Source organism: Microcaecilia unicolor, chromosome 2, assembly GCF_901765095.1.
Source record: "Microcaecilia unicolor chromosome 2, aMicUni1.1, whole genome shotgun sequence".
Taxonomy (NCBI): Eukaryota; Metazoa; Chordata; class Amphibia; order Gymnophiona; family Siphonopidae; genus Microcaecilia; species Microcaecilia unicolor.
The window spans coordinates 11577219-11594038 of NC_044032.1; the positions used below are offsets into that span (position 1 = coordinate 11577219).

At 48.7% G+C, this 16820-nt stretch overlaps 1 protein-coding gene across 3 annotated transcripts in view; it reads left to right on the forward strand.

Moving 5' to 3' along the window:
• LOC115462766 (NACHT, LRR and PYD domains-containing protein 12-like) overlaps positions 1-16820 on the forward strand; it is a 113438-nt gene that overhangs the window by 28306 nt on the left and 68312 nt on the right. For 2 of the 3 annotated variants that reach the window (XM_030192750.1, XM_030192751.1), the window contains one exon: positions 12301-12369. In XM_030192750.1, coding sequence (XP_030048610.1) covers positions 12301-12369 — 69 coding nt within the window. Of the gene's footprint in view, positions 1-9827; positions 9925-12300; positions 12370-16820 lie in introns of all 3 variants that reach the window. The other variant, XM_030192752.1, reaches the window with a different exon arrangement.

Here is a 16820-nt window from a genome sequence, read left to right on the forward strand (position 1 = left end):
TTATAACCCCGCAGGCGTTGTGCAGGTCAAAACAGCAGAGGAATAGACCAGATAATAGGGCAGAAGTCCAATAAAACACAGAGTGGGAGTCAGCAGAATGTTTAACACTGCAGTCTTTTGTAGTGCACACTTTATTTGTTCAGGCCCTCAGAGCCAACTCAAGAGATAAGTGGCTTTTCACTAAAAATACTTCCAGGGGTTCCAGTCCTTGAAAATACTCTGTCCACTTTGGCAATCTGGCTGACTTCTTCAGCCAAAGCTCCAAAAAGGAGTGGGGCAGTGCAGGCAGAGCGTTTAAAGTAAATGAAAAGAAAATGAGTCCAGCACAGCTCTGCAGGTAATGGTTATAACGAACTTAACTTCAAACAAAGATTAGGATCTATTAGTTGCATACCATCTGTTGACTGAACAGTTTGAGGTAGTGAAAGTTTCAGCATGCTTCCCAACCTTTAACAAACAACTGTGTGGACCACACCTTTCTCTCCTGTAGAAGCAGTAATGGAGAAAGGGTGTATAAAGCTCCATGAATCCTTCCAAAGCCAAGCATTTCATCCCTCAGGGTTACCTTCCAGTCCACCGAAGCCCTTGAGCTGGCTGCTTTCTTCCCCTTAAGGTTACCTTTCCCCATCCACGGGAAGCCGGCTGGCTACCTTCTCAGGAGTCAGGCACTTCTTCCAGGTTGGGTTACCTTCCTAATCCACGGGAAGCCCTGGCTGCCAGTCCATCTGCCGCTCCTCTCTCACTTCTTGCTCCTCTGCAGGGTGGAGGTCAGAGACAGAGACTGTCAGAAGCTCTGGGCAGAGCATCTACTGACTGTCCTGTAAGGAAACTGGCTGGGACTTCCCTCCCCTGAGATTCTTAGAGATCTGCCCCAGCTCTTTGGAATAGCCCACTTGAGACTGGGCTTCCACTTTCCCCTCCTCCCAGGGAAAATAGGAGACATCATTTTTAAAGGTAAATTCCTGATGCAAGTGGGTCATTTGCCAGGGACATATTCCTTCTTCCCACTAATGGCTCTTATTATTCTACCCGCTGCCACTCCGAGTTGCAGTCATCTACCGCCCCCCTGATAAGTCCCTCCCTTCCTTCCTTACTGACTTCGATGCCTGGCTCTCCGTTTTTCTTGAGCCCTCATCCCCCATCCCTCATTCTTGGTGACTTCAACATACACACTGATAACCCATCCGACTCATACGCTTCTCAATTCCTCACCCTAACTTCCTCCTTCAACCTCCAACTGAGCTCCACCACCCCTACTCACAAATCTGGTCACTGTCTTGATCTCGTCCTCTCCTCTACCTGCTCGCCCTCTAATCTCTGCGTCTCTGCTCTTCCCATTGCTGACCATCACCTGATCATATTCACACTTCATCACCCTCCCCCTCAGTCCCGCCCAACACTAACCACTACCTCCAGGAATCTCCAGGCTGTTGACCCCCCCACCTTATCCGCTAGTATCTCCGACCTCCTCCCGTCCATCACGTCCTCCGAGTCCGTCGACAAGGCTGTTTCCAAGTACAATGCCACTCTCTCCTCCGCCCTGGACACCCTTGCACCTTCTGTTTCCCGTCCCACAAGGCGCACTAATCCCCAGCCCTGGCTTAACCCTTGCACCCGCTACCTTCGCTCCTGCTCCCGATCGGCTGAACGCCTATGGAGGAAATCTCTCACCCATACTGACTTCATTCACTACAAATTCATGCTATCCTCCTTCCAGTCCTCCCTATTCCTTGCCAAACAGGACTACTACACTCACTTGACTAATTCCCTCAGCTCTAACCCTCATCGTCTCTTCGCCACCCTCAACTCCCTCCTCAAAGTGCCCTCTGCTCCCACCCCCCCTCACTCTCTCCTCAATCACTGGCTGACTACTTCCGCGACAAGGTCCAGAAGATCAACCTCGAATTCACCACTTAACCTTCTCCTCCTCTTCATCCTATCACCCACTCCCTCAACCAATCAACCCAGGCCTCCTTCTCCTCTTTTCCTGATATCACCGAAGAGGAAACCGCCCATCTCTCTCCTCCTCGAAATGCACCCACCAGCTCCTCAGACCCCATCCCCACCAACTTACTTATCACCATCTCTCCTACTATCACCCCTTCCATCTGTCATATCCTCAACCTCTCTCTCTCCACCGCAACTGTCCCTGACACCTTCAAGCATGCTGTTGTCACACCTCTCTTCAAAAAACCTTCACTTGACCCTACCTGTCCCTCCAACTACCGCCCCATCTCCCTCCTACCCTTCCTCTCCAAAATACTTGAACATGCCGTTCACAGCTGTTGCATTGATTTTCTCGCCTCTCATACCATCCTCGATCCGCTTCAATCTGGCTTTCGCCCACTTCACTCAACAGAAACGGCATTATCCAAAGTCTGTAATGACCTGTTCCTCGCCAAATCCAAAGGTCATTACTCCATCCTCATTCTCCTCGACCTATCCGACGCTTTTGACACTGTCAATCACAACTTACTTCTTGACACACTGTCCTCTTTTGGTTTCCAGGGCTCTATCCTCTCCTGGTTCTCCTCTTATCTCTCCCATCGTGTACTCTGCTCTCATGGCTCTTCCTCCACCCCTATCCCGCTCTCTGTTGGAGTCCCTCAGGGTTCTGTCCTTGGACCCCTTCTTTTCTCTATCTACACCTCTTCCCTGGGCTCCCTGATCTCATCTCATGGCTTCCAGTATCATCTTTATGCTGACGACACCCAGCTTTATCTCTCCACACCTGACATCACTGCGGAAACCCAGGCCAAAGTATCGGCCTGCTTATCCGACATTGCTGCCTGGATGTCCAACCGCCACCTGAAACTGAACATGGCCAAGACCGAACTTCTTGTCTTCCCACCCAAACCCACTTCTCCTCTACCTCCACTCTCTATCTCAGTTGATAACACCCTCATCGTCCCCGTCTCATCTGCCCGCAACCTTGGTGTCATCTTCGACTCCTCCCTCTCCTTCTCTGCGCACATCCAGCAGATAGCCAAGACCTGTTGCTTCTTCCTCTATAACATTAGCAAAATCCGCCCTTTCCTCTCTGAGCATACCACCCGAACTCTCCTCCACGCTCTCGTTACCTCTCGCCTTGACTACTGCAACCTACTCCTCACTGGCCTCCCACTTAGCCACCTATCCCCCCTTCAGTCCGTTCAGAACTCTGCTGCACGTCTTATCTTCCGCCTGAACTGATACACTCATATCACCCCTCCCCTCAAGTCACTTCATTGGCTTCCGATCAGGTACCGCATTCAATTCAAGCTTCTGCTACTAACCTACAAATGTACTCGATCTGCAGCCCCTCCTTACCTCTCAACCCTCATCTCCCCTTACGTTCCTACCCGTAACCTCCACTCTCAAGACAAATCCCTCCTTTCAGTACCCTTCTCCACCACCGCCAACTTCAGGCTCCGCCCTTTCTGCCTCGCCTCACCCCACGCGTGGAACAAACTCCCCGAGCCCATACGTAAGGCCCCCTCCCTGCCCATCTTCAAATCTCTGCTTAAAGCCCAACTCTTCAATGTCGCCTTCGGCACCTAACCTCTACACCTCTACCCAGGAAATCTAGACTGCCCAACTTGACATTTCGTTCTTTAGATTGTAAGCTCATTTGAGCAGGGACCGTCCTTCTTTGTTTATTTTGTACAGCACTGTGTAACCCTAGTAGTGCTCTAGAAATGTTAAGTAGTAGTAGTAGTAGTTAAGGGCTGACATTTTCCCCCTCAGTGCCTGCCAGCCGCAGGACTGCTGCAGCCTTAGGAAAAATCCCATCCCAATCCAGGGGCTCCATTCTGGGTATTCCTCCCCTTCTTTTAGCTCCAAACCCCTCTTGCAGCTCCTTCTGTGTGAATCCGACTGTAACAAGGGTAATGTAGACACAGGGACAGTACCATAATCATCACAGTCTATAAAATAATGAGTGGAGTGGAATGGGTAGACGTGAATCGCTCTTTCCAAAAATACTGGCTCTAGGGGGCACGCAATAAAGCTACAAAGTAGTAATATTAAAACTACTACTACTACTACTAACTAACATTTCTAAAGCGCTACTAGAGTTACGCAGCACTGTACAATTTAAACATAGAAGGACAGTCCCTGCTCAAAGAGCTTACAATCTAAAAGACAAGAGAACAATCTAAAGACAGGTGTACAATCTACAGGACAAGTGAACAGTTAATCTGATAGGGTGGATAGATTGGGGCATTCTATATTTCTCAAGCGGTTAGGCTCCGAAGGCAGCATTGAAGAGGTGAGTTTTAAGCAGAGATTTGAAGATGGGTTGGGAGGGGGCATGGCGTATGGGTAAAGGAAGATTGTTCCAGGCATAGGGTGAGGCAAGGCAGAATGAGCGGAGCCTGGAGTTGGCAGTGGTGGAGAAGGGTACTGAGAGAAGGGCTTTGTCCTGTGAGCGGAGGTTACGGGCGGGAACATAGGGGGAGATGAGGGTGGAGAGGTAGTGAGGAGCCGCAGACTGAGTGCATTTGTAGGTAAGGAGGAGGAGCTTGAATTGTATGCGATATCTGATCGGAAGCCAATGAAGTGATTTGAGGAGAGGGGTGATATGAGTATATCGGTTCTGGCGGAATATAAGACGTGCGGCAGCGTTCTGAACGGATTGAAGGGGGGATAGATGGCTGAGTGGGAGGCCGGTGAGGAGTAAATTGCAGTAATCAAGGCGAGAGGTAATGAGAGCGTGGACGAGAGTTCTGGTGGTATGCTCAGAGAGGAAAGGGCGAATTTTGCTGATGTTGAAGAGGAAGAAGCGACAGGTCTTGGCAGTCTGTTGGATATGCGCAGAGAAGGAGAGGGAGGAGTCGAAGATGACTCCGAGGTTGCGGGCAGATGGGACGGGGAGGATGAGGGTGTTATCAACTGAGATAGAGAGTGGAGGAAGAGGAGAAGTGGGTTTAGGAGGAAAGACGAGGAGCTCGGTCTTGGACATGTTCAGTTTAAGGTGACGGTTGGACATCCATGCCGCAATGTCGGATAAACAGGCTGATACCTTGGTCTGGGTCTCCGCGGTGATGTCAGGTGTGGAGAGGTATAGCTGGGTGTCATCAGCATAAAGATGATACTGAAAACCATGAGATGAGTTCAGCGAGCCCAGAGAGGAGGTGTAGATTGAGAAAAGAAGGGGTCCAAGGACAGATCCCTGGGGAACTCCAACAGATAGTGGGATGGGAGTGGAGGAAGATCCATGGGAGTGTACCCTGAAGGTGCGGTGGGAGAGATAGGAGGAGAACCAGGAGAGGACAGAGCCTTGGAACCCAAAAGAGGACAGCGTGGCAAGAAGTAAGTCATGATTGACAGTGTCAAACGCGGCGGAAAGATCGAGGAGGATAAGGATGGAGTAGTGACCTCTGGATTTGGCCAGGAGCAGGTCATTGCAAACTTTAGAGAGTGCCGTTTCTGTCGAGTGCAGAGGGCGAAAACCAGATTGAAGTGGATTGAAACAAGTCAGAGAAAATATTTCTTCACTCAACGTGTAATTAAACTCTGGAATTCGTTGTCAGAGAATGTGGTAAAAGCAGTTAACTTAGTAGGGTTTAAAAAAGGTTTGGATAGGTTCCTAAAAGAAAAGTCCATAAGCCATTATTAAAATGGACTTGGGGAAAATCCACTGCTTATTTCTAGGATAAGCATCATAAAATGTACTGTTTTGGGATCTTGTCAGGTACTTGTAGCCTGGATTAGCCACTGTTGGAAACAGGATACTGAGGTTGATGGACGTTTGGTCTGTCTCAGAATGGCAAACGCTTAAGTTCTTACCGCTGGCGCCACACACGGACTCCATCTCTGGACCGGTGCAGTTAGTGGAAGCCAGCTCACAGAGCAGGCAGTGATGGTGGTGTGTATTGCACGCTAACACCACACAAACTCCAGCACCAGCGCAGGAAAAAGGCGCACCAAGGCCTGCACTGAACCGTGCTGCTGACGTCCTGCATCCTGACAGGGGGTCCATGTGTAGTGTAAGCAAATGACACACCTTGTATTATGGATATACCCTACTAAATGTAGCCCTGACTGCATTATCGCTTGAGTTCTCATCCTCCCAATTCAGATAAACACAGAACTGAGAGTGCGCAGAGGAGAGGGGGATTGAAATGGGGGCTTGAGTTTCTGCTGAACTGCAGCTAACAGTTATAACTCAGTTGTAACACAATACAGCTGTTTCTGGTGAACCAAAACCTATGATTTTTGTAATTTACATATTTATGATTTTAATTTAGGGAATTATGTTTGTGTTGTAGCCAGGAGCGTATCTGGAGCCGAGGTGAGGGGGCACATTGTAGCCCCCCCCCCCCCCCCGCCGCCATCGCCGACCACCCCCCCCCGACACCCCCTCCAACAGTTTGAAGCCCCCTCTCGACCTGCCTGCCATCCATCGCCGTCTGTACCTTTGCTGGCAGGGGACCCAACCCCCGCCATCCGAAGTCGTCTTCCTGATTTTTGGTTTCTTCTGAGTCTGACATCCTGCTGCACGTACATGCATGGCTTCGTTCTGTTTCTGTGAGTCTGACGTCCTGCACGTTGTAAGTGCAGCAGGACGTCAGAAGAAACCAAACGCAGAAAGAAGACTTTGGCTGGCGGGGGTTGGGGTCCCCCGCCAGCAAAGGTACAGGCAGCATTGGCGAGGGGGTTGAGAGGGGCATCGGCGGGGGGGGGGGGGTTGAGAGGGGCGTCGGCAGGGGGGTCCAGGGCCAAATTTACGGGGGCCCAGGCCCCCATGGCCCCATAGCAGCTATGCCCCTGGTTGTAGCTTCACCCCTGTTGCAGCTTTTGGGCAAAACATGGCCACTTTGGGTTCTTGTTTTAATAAACCACCTTGTTCTTCAGAGTACTGGTCTGCTCTTTGTTTTGCACCTGTTTTATTTTATTTATTTATTTAGATCTTAAGTATTGCTATACTTTATAACAGTCTCTACCATTTTGCTCACACCTTTTTCAGAAGTAGCTCAAGGTCAGTTCAATCCAGGTACAATGAGCATTTCTAGGGACAATCTAATTTTGTGCCTGAGGAATGGAAGGTGAAGAACATAAAAGTAACCACACTGGGTGAGACCAATGGTTCATTTAGCCCAGTATCCTATTTTCCAAACAGTGGCCAAGCCAGGTCACATGGCAGAAACCCAAATTGTGGCAACATTCCATGTAGAACACCAAAGAGTAGCAAGATTCCAGGCACAATCTCAAAGAGTAACAAGATTCTATTCAGAATCTCAAAGAGTATCAACATTCCATACTACAAACCCCAGGGCAAGCAGTTGCTTCCCATGTCTGTCTCAACAGCAGACTATGGACTTTTCCTCCAGGAATTTGTCCAAACCTTTTTTTAATCCCAGATACGCTAACTGCTGTTACCACCACCTCCGGCAAAGAGTTCTAGAGCTTAACTATTCGTTGAGTGAAAAAATATGTCCTCCTATTTGTTTTAAAAGTATTTCCGTGTAACTTCCTTGAGTTTTCCTAGTCTTTGTACTTTTGGAACGAGTAAAAAATTGATTTACTTCTACTCGTTCTACACCACTCAGGATTTTGGAGACCTCAATCATATCTCCCCTCATCCATCTCTTTTCCAAGCTGAAGAGCCCTAATCTCTTTAGCCTTTCCTCATACAACAGGAGTTCCTTCCCCTTTATCATTTTGGTCGCTCTTTTTTTGAATCTTTTCTAATTCCGTTATATCTTTTTTGAGATATGGCGACCAGAACTGAATGCAATACTCAAGGTGCGGATACACCATGGAGCAATACAAAGGCATTATAGTACTTTCATTCTTATTCACTATCCCTTTCCTAAAAATTCTTAGCATCCTGTTTGCTTTTTTGGCCGCCGCCACACACTGAGCAGAAGATTTCAGCTTCTTACCTGTAATGACACCCAGATCTTTTTCTTGAGTGCCGACTCCTAAGGTGGACCCTAACATCAAGTACATGTATTTGGATTATTCTTCCCAATGTGCATCACCTTGCATTTGTCTACATTAAATTTCATCTGTCATTTGGATGCCCAGTCTTCCAATTTCCTAAGGTTTTCCTGCAATATTTCGCAGTCCGCATGTGTTTAACAACCTTGAATACTTTTGTATCATCTCCAAATATAATCACCTCGCTCGCCATTCCAATTTCCATATCATTTACAAATATGTTAAATAGCTCCGGTCCCAGTACAGATCCCTGTGGCACTCCACTGTTACCTTCCTGTGTTGAGAGAAATGACCAATTAACCCTACCCTCTGTTTCTGTCCAATAACCAATTCCTAATCCACACCAGAACCTTGCCTCCTATCCCATGACTCAATTTTCTCAGGAGTCTCTCATGAGAAACTTTATCAAAAACTTTCTGAAAATCTAGATAGACTACAACAACTTGCTCAACTTTATCCACATGTTTATTCACGCCTTCAAAGAAAAGAAGCAAATTGGTGAGGCAAGACTTCCCTCGGCTGAACCCATGTGGTACTTCCCACCCCTAGTGCAGCCTCATTCCCAGCTCTACAAATATTTATTTATTTTTGCAGTGCCAGAGTGTTCCTGGCAGTAATCGGGGAGTTCCGTGCGCTGCCCGGTTATCGCTGGGTTAACGCAGGAGCCCTTACCGTAACCTCAAGTGCTTTAGTTGCTACCCAGCCTTTTTCTGTAGGAAAGCAAGACTTCCTTTTTACCAGCTGCAGTAAAAGGGGGCCTCGTCGCATGTATAAAACATGTGCTGATGCCAACCCCCTTTGGCCACAGTTTGGTAAAAGGGGCCCTTTCTGACTTTCCCAAGATCACAAGGAGCAGCAGTGGGATTTGAGTCGACCACCTCTGAATTTCAAGACTGGCTTTCTAACCACCAGGCTACTCCTCCAGTCCACTGTTATATTTATCTTTTCCTTTAGTGCAAAATATTCCAACTCTGCCATCTTATTTTTTAGGCTTCTGGCATTTGCATATAAACATTTCAAACAATGTTTGTTATTCATATTTCCAACTTGCTATTCCCTAAATGGTAACCAATGAAGTTTGCTAAGAATAGAGCTCACAATGCTTCTTCCCATAATCGATCTAGCAGCTATATTCTGTTTAAGCAGTTTTTCAGTTACTCATACAAAGATTACAATAATTCAGTAAAGTTAACAATGAAACATATACAACTGCCTGCAGGGCTCGTGCATATAAAAAAAAACTGCAATTGTCTTATCAATTTTAATTTTCTTTTTTTAACGTAAGATGCGTATTTTTGACCTGCCCCATGTTTTCAAAAATTACAGCCAAATACCTAGGGCTCTTTCTCAAACTCAATAGACCCCAACATCAGAGACTGTTACCACCAGAGGTATCCACAGAAATATTGATTACTCAACAGCAAAGAGAAAACCCTGAAAAAAGAACTTACACATCATTCTACCAGCAAGTACCATGTGAGGCGCTGTTCTCTCAATCTGGGGCTGATGCAGAAAGCTACCCTGGGCTACAGCTTGCCCTTAACGAGAAGGTTATGTTTATTTAAAATTTGATGGATCACCAAATTTGGAAATACCAGGTCAAGTTGATTTATAAATAAAAGTATAGACAGAAAATGAACTCTAATAATAATATAGGACATATCCTTCTTTGTTAACTGTACAGCGCTGCGTAACCCTAGTAGCGCTTTAGAAATGTTAAGTAGTAGTAGTAGAATGCAATCACACAAGAAAAGTTCAATAATCCAAGTACACCAGAGTTACTTTAAAAAACCCCAATTCATCCTCCTCATCGATACTGGTATCTGTCAAACAATTCTAACTTGTACTGAAAGCAGTAGAAAATGAGGGTGTCTTTACGTTAATTTTAAATTGTTTAAAAGATGAGTCTGAATGAAGATCCAGTGGAAGACTGTGTCGTAAGTGGGGCATCAGGAAAAAGATTCCGAGAGTGCCATGCCAGGGGTGGACGAACATAAGGTATTGGTCATCTGGAATTCCATCACGAAGAGCCTTAAATTTTCATATTTTAAACTGGATTCTGAATTGAGCGGGAAGTCAATGTAGGCATATAAAGAGTGGAGTAACAGAAGGCCGACATTTAGCCTTACCAAGAAAGGGGACAACAGTTCTGTAAAGATTTAAGATTAGTTTGAGACAGTCCAGCATGAAGCACGTTACAGTAATCTATACGGGTGGTAATATAGGCATGATATAAGGTAACATAGTAACATAGTAGATGACGGCAGAAAAAGACCTGCACGGTCCATCCAGTCTGCCCAACAAAATAAACTCATATGTGCTACTTTTTATTTGTACCTGTCCTCTTCAGGGCACAGACCGTATAAGTCTGCCCAGCACTATCCCCGCCTCCCAACCAACAGCCCCGCCTCTCACCACCGGCTCTGGCACAGACCGTATAAGTCTGCCCAGCACTATCCCTGCCTCCCATCACCGGCTCTGGCACAGACCGTATAAGTCTGCCCAGCACTATCCCCGCCTCCCACCACCAGCTCTGCCACCCAATCTCGGCTAAGCTCCTGAGGACTGAGGTAGATAAGCTTCACTAAATAATTACTAATGGAATGTAATTGATGTAAAGAATAGAATCCAGAGCACTTTTGCTGGGAGAAGCTTAAATGTCAGTCTACGACGATACCTAGATAGAGGGAATGCCCTCCCGCGGGAGGTGGTGGAAATGAAAACGGTAACGGAATTCAAACATACTTGGGATAAACATAAAGGTATCCTGTTCAGAGGGAATAGATCCTCAGGAGCTTAGCCGAGATTGTGTGGCAGAGCCGGTGGTGGGAGGCGGGGCTGGTGGTTGGGAGGCGGGGATAATGCTGGGCAGATTTATACGGTCTGTGCCAGAGCCGGTGGTGGGAGGCGGGGCTGGTGGTTGGGAGGCGGGGATAGTGCTGGGCAGACTTATACGGTCTGTGCCCTGAAGAGGACAGGTACAAATAAAAAGTAACACATATGAGTTTATCTTGTTGGGCAGAATGGATGGACCGTGCAGGTCTTTTTCTGCTGTCATCTACTATGTTACTATAATGTAATGAATCTACCGGTACTGGCGGTTCCTCAAAGAGAATTGACACTATAGCTGTATACTGAAAGGGTTTGTGTGCTCCCATGGTAGACATCAGTACACTGTATATTAAAATGCACGGTAAAGATCTGATCAGCTGCCTTACAGCATGCAGGGATGTTAAGGCCAGAGACCTACCGCCAGGTCTGAGGCTGGTGTAGACTTCCACATACAGCATCAACCCCCTCTCCTTCCCCTTTGCCCCACTCTGGCACTCTCCCATCCCCTGAAATTATCCAAACCAGTTCCCTCTAACACCCCCCCCCCCCCCCGCGATATAATAAAAAAAATGTCCTCTGAGGCACCCCCTTCCCTCAACATGACAGTCCCCACCCTTCCTCCCTTTCCTTGGAGTTTAGTGGCTCCCCTCCACCCTCCGTCAGCTCCCAACCAAAACTTAAAACAAGGAGTCCCTGGTGTCTAGAGTTCACCTACCCCACTTCCAACCCCCTTTCTAAGGCCCCCAGACCCAAGCACCGTGAAGGAGGCATGAATGATACCCGCTTGCTTCTGCCTCCAGGCCATCATTTCCTAAATGACACTGTGGCCTCTGCACCGGGTGAGGCCAGTTAGCCATATAAGAGAGAAATTTCTTATTTGGAAAACTGACTCCGCCCTGTGCATCCCCACAATACACCATGCGGGGCAGAGGCTGACATTTTGTAGATGACAGCCCAGCGACAGAAGTGAGTGAACATCACTCCTGCCTCCTTCAAGGTATTTACGTCCTGGGGTGGGGCGGGTGTCACTAGACACCAGGGAGAAAGTTTTTTTTAAATAAGGAAGAGGGAACTGATTGGTCCTGGTAGGGGTGGGGAATGGGGAGAAGGAGGCTGGCTGGTGGGCCAGTCCCAGTCCCAATCCCCATGGAGGTGGTGGGAGGGCCACTAGACATCATTATTTAATATCGGGGAGGCAGCCTGGTCAATCAGGTGGTGGGGCTTGAGATCAGGGCTAGTGCAGACAGGTGCAACTCTTTTTGTCAGTGCCTGGGCCAATTGCAGCTCAGGCACAGGCAGGAAGGGTGGCATTTGACAATGAGCTGTTGATTACTGGTGTGATTTTAACACGGTAGTAATTTGCATGCTCATTGATTACTGCATTCTGTGGCCCCCGTGTGCGGTCAGTGTCTATAATGCATTGCTTTCTGCATGGGACCCTCTGAGATGAGGAAACAGTGCTGGGTCAGTTCATTAAGTTGCTAGGCACTGGATATTAAGCTTTCCTGAAATTAAATGCTAAATTCTATCAAATCGCTGCAGGTTCAGCTTTACTTGAGGAAATCACTGTTAACGCTGTGGGAAGTGAAGGTGTCCAGGAAGATCTGAAAGGTAAGTTCTGATTTCTGTGTGTCTGTCAAAATATACTGAGACTCTCACAGCATTACGCAAACTCGCAGTCCTTTGTTCTGAGAAGTCCTGCATGACGTAGGGCTGATTATATCTGATAGTAATATAGTAAACAAACAACTGACCTGCACAGTCCTTCCACCCCTGCCACACTCTCTAACATCAAACACTGGCCTCACAGTCCAGGCAGTTGGTAATTTGCCTCTATGCCAACCATATATAGGCAATCTTGGAAGAGGAGTTTTATCACATTCATTGTCAATATATGATTACTGCTAATTTCAGCCTTAAGGTGTCATCCCCTCCCCACTGAGATTCTCATCACCTGCACTCATAGCGTATGAGATGAATGTGATGTAAAATGAAGAGACCTGACATGGATTTGTCTTTGTCATTTTCGGAAGCCAGACCATGGGAGTCTGTGAAGCACTGGCCTTCCTTCCTAAGGTGTTGGGAAAAGCCAGAATCATGCTTGAGTGCATAGGGAGAGGAATGGCCAGCAAGAAAAAAGGAGGTGATTGGGCCTTTCTATAAGTCTCTGGCGAGATTTCATCTGTGCGCAATTCTGGAGACACATCTTCAAAAAGATGGAGTCAGTCTAGAGGTTGCTACTAAAATTGCCAGTGGTCATAAAGCATATGAGTATATGTCTACTTTGGAAGACAAGTAGGAGAGAAGACATATGATACAAAAACATTTAAATACCTCCACGGCTTAAATGCCCAGGAGGCATAGGAGTAACCTAAGGAAAGACTTCTTCATGGAAAGAGTGGTGAATTGGTGATAGTGCTGGAGATGAAAACTGTTTCTGAATTCAAGAAAGCTTGGGACAAGTACATGGGATCTCTGAGAGGAAGGGACAGTAAATGGCATGGATGGGCAGACTGGATAGATCACGTGGTCATTCCAGTTTTCTGTGTAAAACCAGCTCATTACTAGGTGAATACTCCAGATGCAGTCTGCAAGCTACAGTGCAACCTGTAAAATACCCCCAGCTTCTGGGACATCTCTAAAAGTCTCACCATACTAGATAGGGAAGACTTAGAGATGGGGGGGGGGGGGGGGCAAATGCTCTTGGGAGGAATTAGGAAGAGGCATATGGCCTTGGGGGGATCATCCAGTCTGCCCATCCTCTGTAACCCCTAATTCTTCCTGTTCCTAAGCGATCCCACATGCTTATCCCATGCCTCTTTAAATTCTGGAACAGTCCTCGACTCCACCACCTCCACCGGGAGGCCATGCCACGCCTCCACCACCCTTTCTGTGAAATAATACTTCCTTAGGTTACTCCTAAACCTATTCCCTCTTAACTTTGTCAAATGCCCCCTCATTCCAGAGCTCTCCTTCATTTGAAAAAGGCTCTCTTCCTGTACATAAATGCCCTTGAGATATTTAAATGTTTCTATCATGTCTCCTCTCTCCCTTCTCTCTTCCAGCATATACATGTTGAGGTTCATATGCCTGTCCCTATAATTTTTGCATTCAAGACCACATACTAATTTAATAGCCGCCCTCTGGACTGACTCCATCCTGTTTATATCTTTCCGTAAGCGATCTCCAGAACTGCACGCAGTACTCTAAATGGGGCCTCACTAGAGACTTGTACAACGGCACTATCACCTCCTTTTTCCTGCTGGTCATGCCTCTCTTTATGCACCCAAGCATCCTTCTGGCTTTGGCCGTCGCTTTTTCTACCTATTTGAAAGCTTTAAGGTCGTCAGACACAACCACCCCCAAATCCCGCTCTTCCTTCGCACACTGAAGCACTACACCCCCTATACTGTACCGTTCCCTCGGATTTTTGCGACCTAAGTGCATGACCCTGCATTTTTTGGGATTAAACCTTAGTTCCATATCATGCTGATCAATCCATAGACTGGTGGGTTGTGTCCATCTACCAGCAGGTGGAGATAGAGAGCAAAGCTTTTGCCTCCCTATATGTGGTCATGTGCTGCCGGAAACTCCCCAGTATGTTCTCTATCTCAGCAGGTGGTGGTCACACACAGCAGCAGCTCTGGCTAGGTCTCCAAGCCTAATCTTTAGGTTTTGTTGAGTACCTAGGGTTGAGGGCTCTTCTTGAGCAAGTGCAAACCTGGTGGCGCCAGGTCCCTCCTTTTCTCCCCCCTCCCGCTGGCTCCGTTAAAAAAAAAAAAAAAATTTTGGACGTCCTTAAGGGCGTTTATTTCGACGTTTATTTAAACGTTTATTGCAGCTACTCACTGGGACACCAGGTCGTTACAGCTCGGAGCGAGAAGCAGGTAATTTTTACCTTTTTATAGCGGGCAGGGGGTTCCCCGATCGATCTCCACGTGGCCTATGGCGTCGGAGGGCGAGGGCGCGAGGAATTGCTCCCCGGATCGCGTGTGCGCTTTTAGCGGGGATGCGGGGGTCTTAAAGTCTGATTCGCCCTTGTTGGGTGTCAGTTCGGAGGCCGGTCAGTGTCCCGGGTCTTCCTCCGGTGCGGCGGTTTTTCCCGCCATAAACGCCCATCCCCCGCTGCTTGCCTCCGCCATCTTGGCCGGCCACTCTGCTCGGACGGCTTCTTCTTGGGCCACCCTTGAGTTGGGAGACGTTAATGCCTTGGCCGCCCTTGATTTGGGCGATGGCAAAAAAGCAGCTAAAGTTAAGCGCCGTTCTTCCCGCGCCGCTCCTTCGCGGAGTGTCGCGCCGGACGCCATCTCGGATGCGTAGCATGTTTGTCCCCCGCTCTTGCGAGCGCTGGTTGAGGGTGCGTCTAGTGCTGTGGCCCAGGCTGCTGAAGTGCACAGTCTGGGGGGTTTCTCCCCCAAGTTTATTTTGCTGCTGCATCAGGCCTTTCTTATGCAAAACGCTGCCCCTTCTCCCTTGTCCGATAAAGGGGTTGAGGCCCCCGGAAGTAAACGTCCTCGGGTGGATTCCCAGGCCTTAGAGGACTCTGTTTCCTCTGATGTAGATGAGGGCAGCGTATCTGAGTTCTCCCAACGGTCCTTTGGGGATTCCTTGGAGGAGACGGATTCCCGCTCGGATGGAGCGGATGACCCCTCTGCAGCACGGATCTTTCGCTCAGAGGATTTGCCCAACCTGTTAATGCAGGCCATGAGCATTTTGAAGATTTCCTCTCCGGAGGACGTCTCTCCCTCAGCCCCTGTTGGCTCCGCCATTATGCTGGGGACGAAGCGCCCGCCTAGAACCTTCCACGTGCATGCTGCCATGCACACCTTAATTTCGGCTCAATGGGATGTCCCGGAAGCGAGCCTTAAAGTGGCTAGGGCTATGTCCCGCCTCTATTCTTTGCCTGAAAGTGAACGGGAGGCCTTTCTGTGGCCTACCGTGGATTCTTTAATCACTGCGGTGACTAAGAAAACGGCGTTGCCGGTGGAAGGTGGCACGGCCCTAAAGGACGCCCAAGACAGAAGATTGGAGGCGGCCTTAAGGTCGTCCTTTGAGGCGGCTGCCTTAAGTTTGCAGGCCTCAGTTTGCGGCTCCTACGTGGCCAGGGCGTGCCTGACGATTGTGCAGCGGGCTTCCCCCTCGGATCCTTCCTTGAGGGCTGATTGGCCGGCCCTGGAGTCGGGCTTTGCTTATTTGGCAGACTTACTGTATGATGTCTTGAGAGCCTCGGCTAAAGGTATGGCTCAGACAGTCTCTGCGCGGCGGTGGCTTTGGCTGAAACATTGGTCTGCGGACCACGCCTCTAAGTCCCGCCTGGCTAAGTTGCCTTTTAAAGGCAAGCTGCTCTTTGGGGTCGAGCTGGACAAAATTGTGACCGATCTCGGCACGTCTAAGGGCAAGAGGATACCAGAGGTCAGGGCTCGGGCTAGTGCTCGCCCCGGTAACTCCAGAGGACGGTTTCAAGAAGCCCGTCGGTACCGCTCGGGCAAGTCGGGCTCCTCTGCCCCCTCTTCCTTCAAGAGGAACTTCTCCCCCAAGCAGCATTCCTTTCGCAGAGACCGCCGTCCCGGAGGTGCGCCCTCCGGTCCTCCCCCAGGGTCTCGTACCCAATGACGGGGTCCTGGTCCATGGCCCAGTGCAGATTGGAGGACGCCTGTCCTCGTTTCTGGGCGAGTGGACCAGGGTAACTTCAGACGCTTGGGTGCTGGAAGTCATCAGAGACGGCTACAAGCTAGAGTTCTGCCGACCCTTAAGAGACGGGTTTGTACTCTCTCCCTGCAAGTCTCCGGTCAAAGCTGTGGCAGTGCAGCGGACCTTGGACAATCTGATCCGCCTGGGTGCGGTCGTTCCGGTGCCAGAAAATCAGCTTGGCAAGGGACGTTACTCCATTTACTTTGTGGTACCAAAGAAAGGAGGTTCTGTACGGCCTATCCTCGACCTCAAAGGGGTCAATCGGGCCTTGAAAGTTCGGCACTTTCGCATGGAGACTCTCCGCTCTGTTATAGCGGCAGTGAAGGCAGGGGAGTTCCTGGCATCCTTGGACATCAAGGAAGCGTACTTGC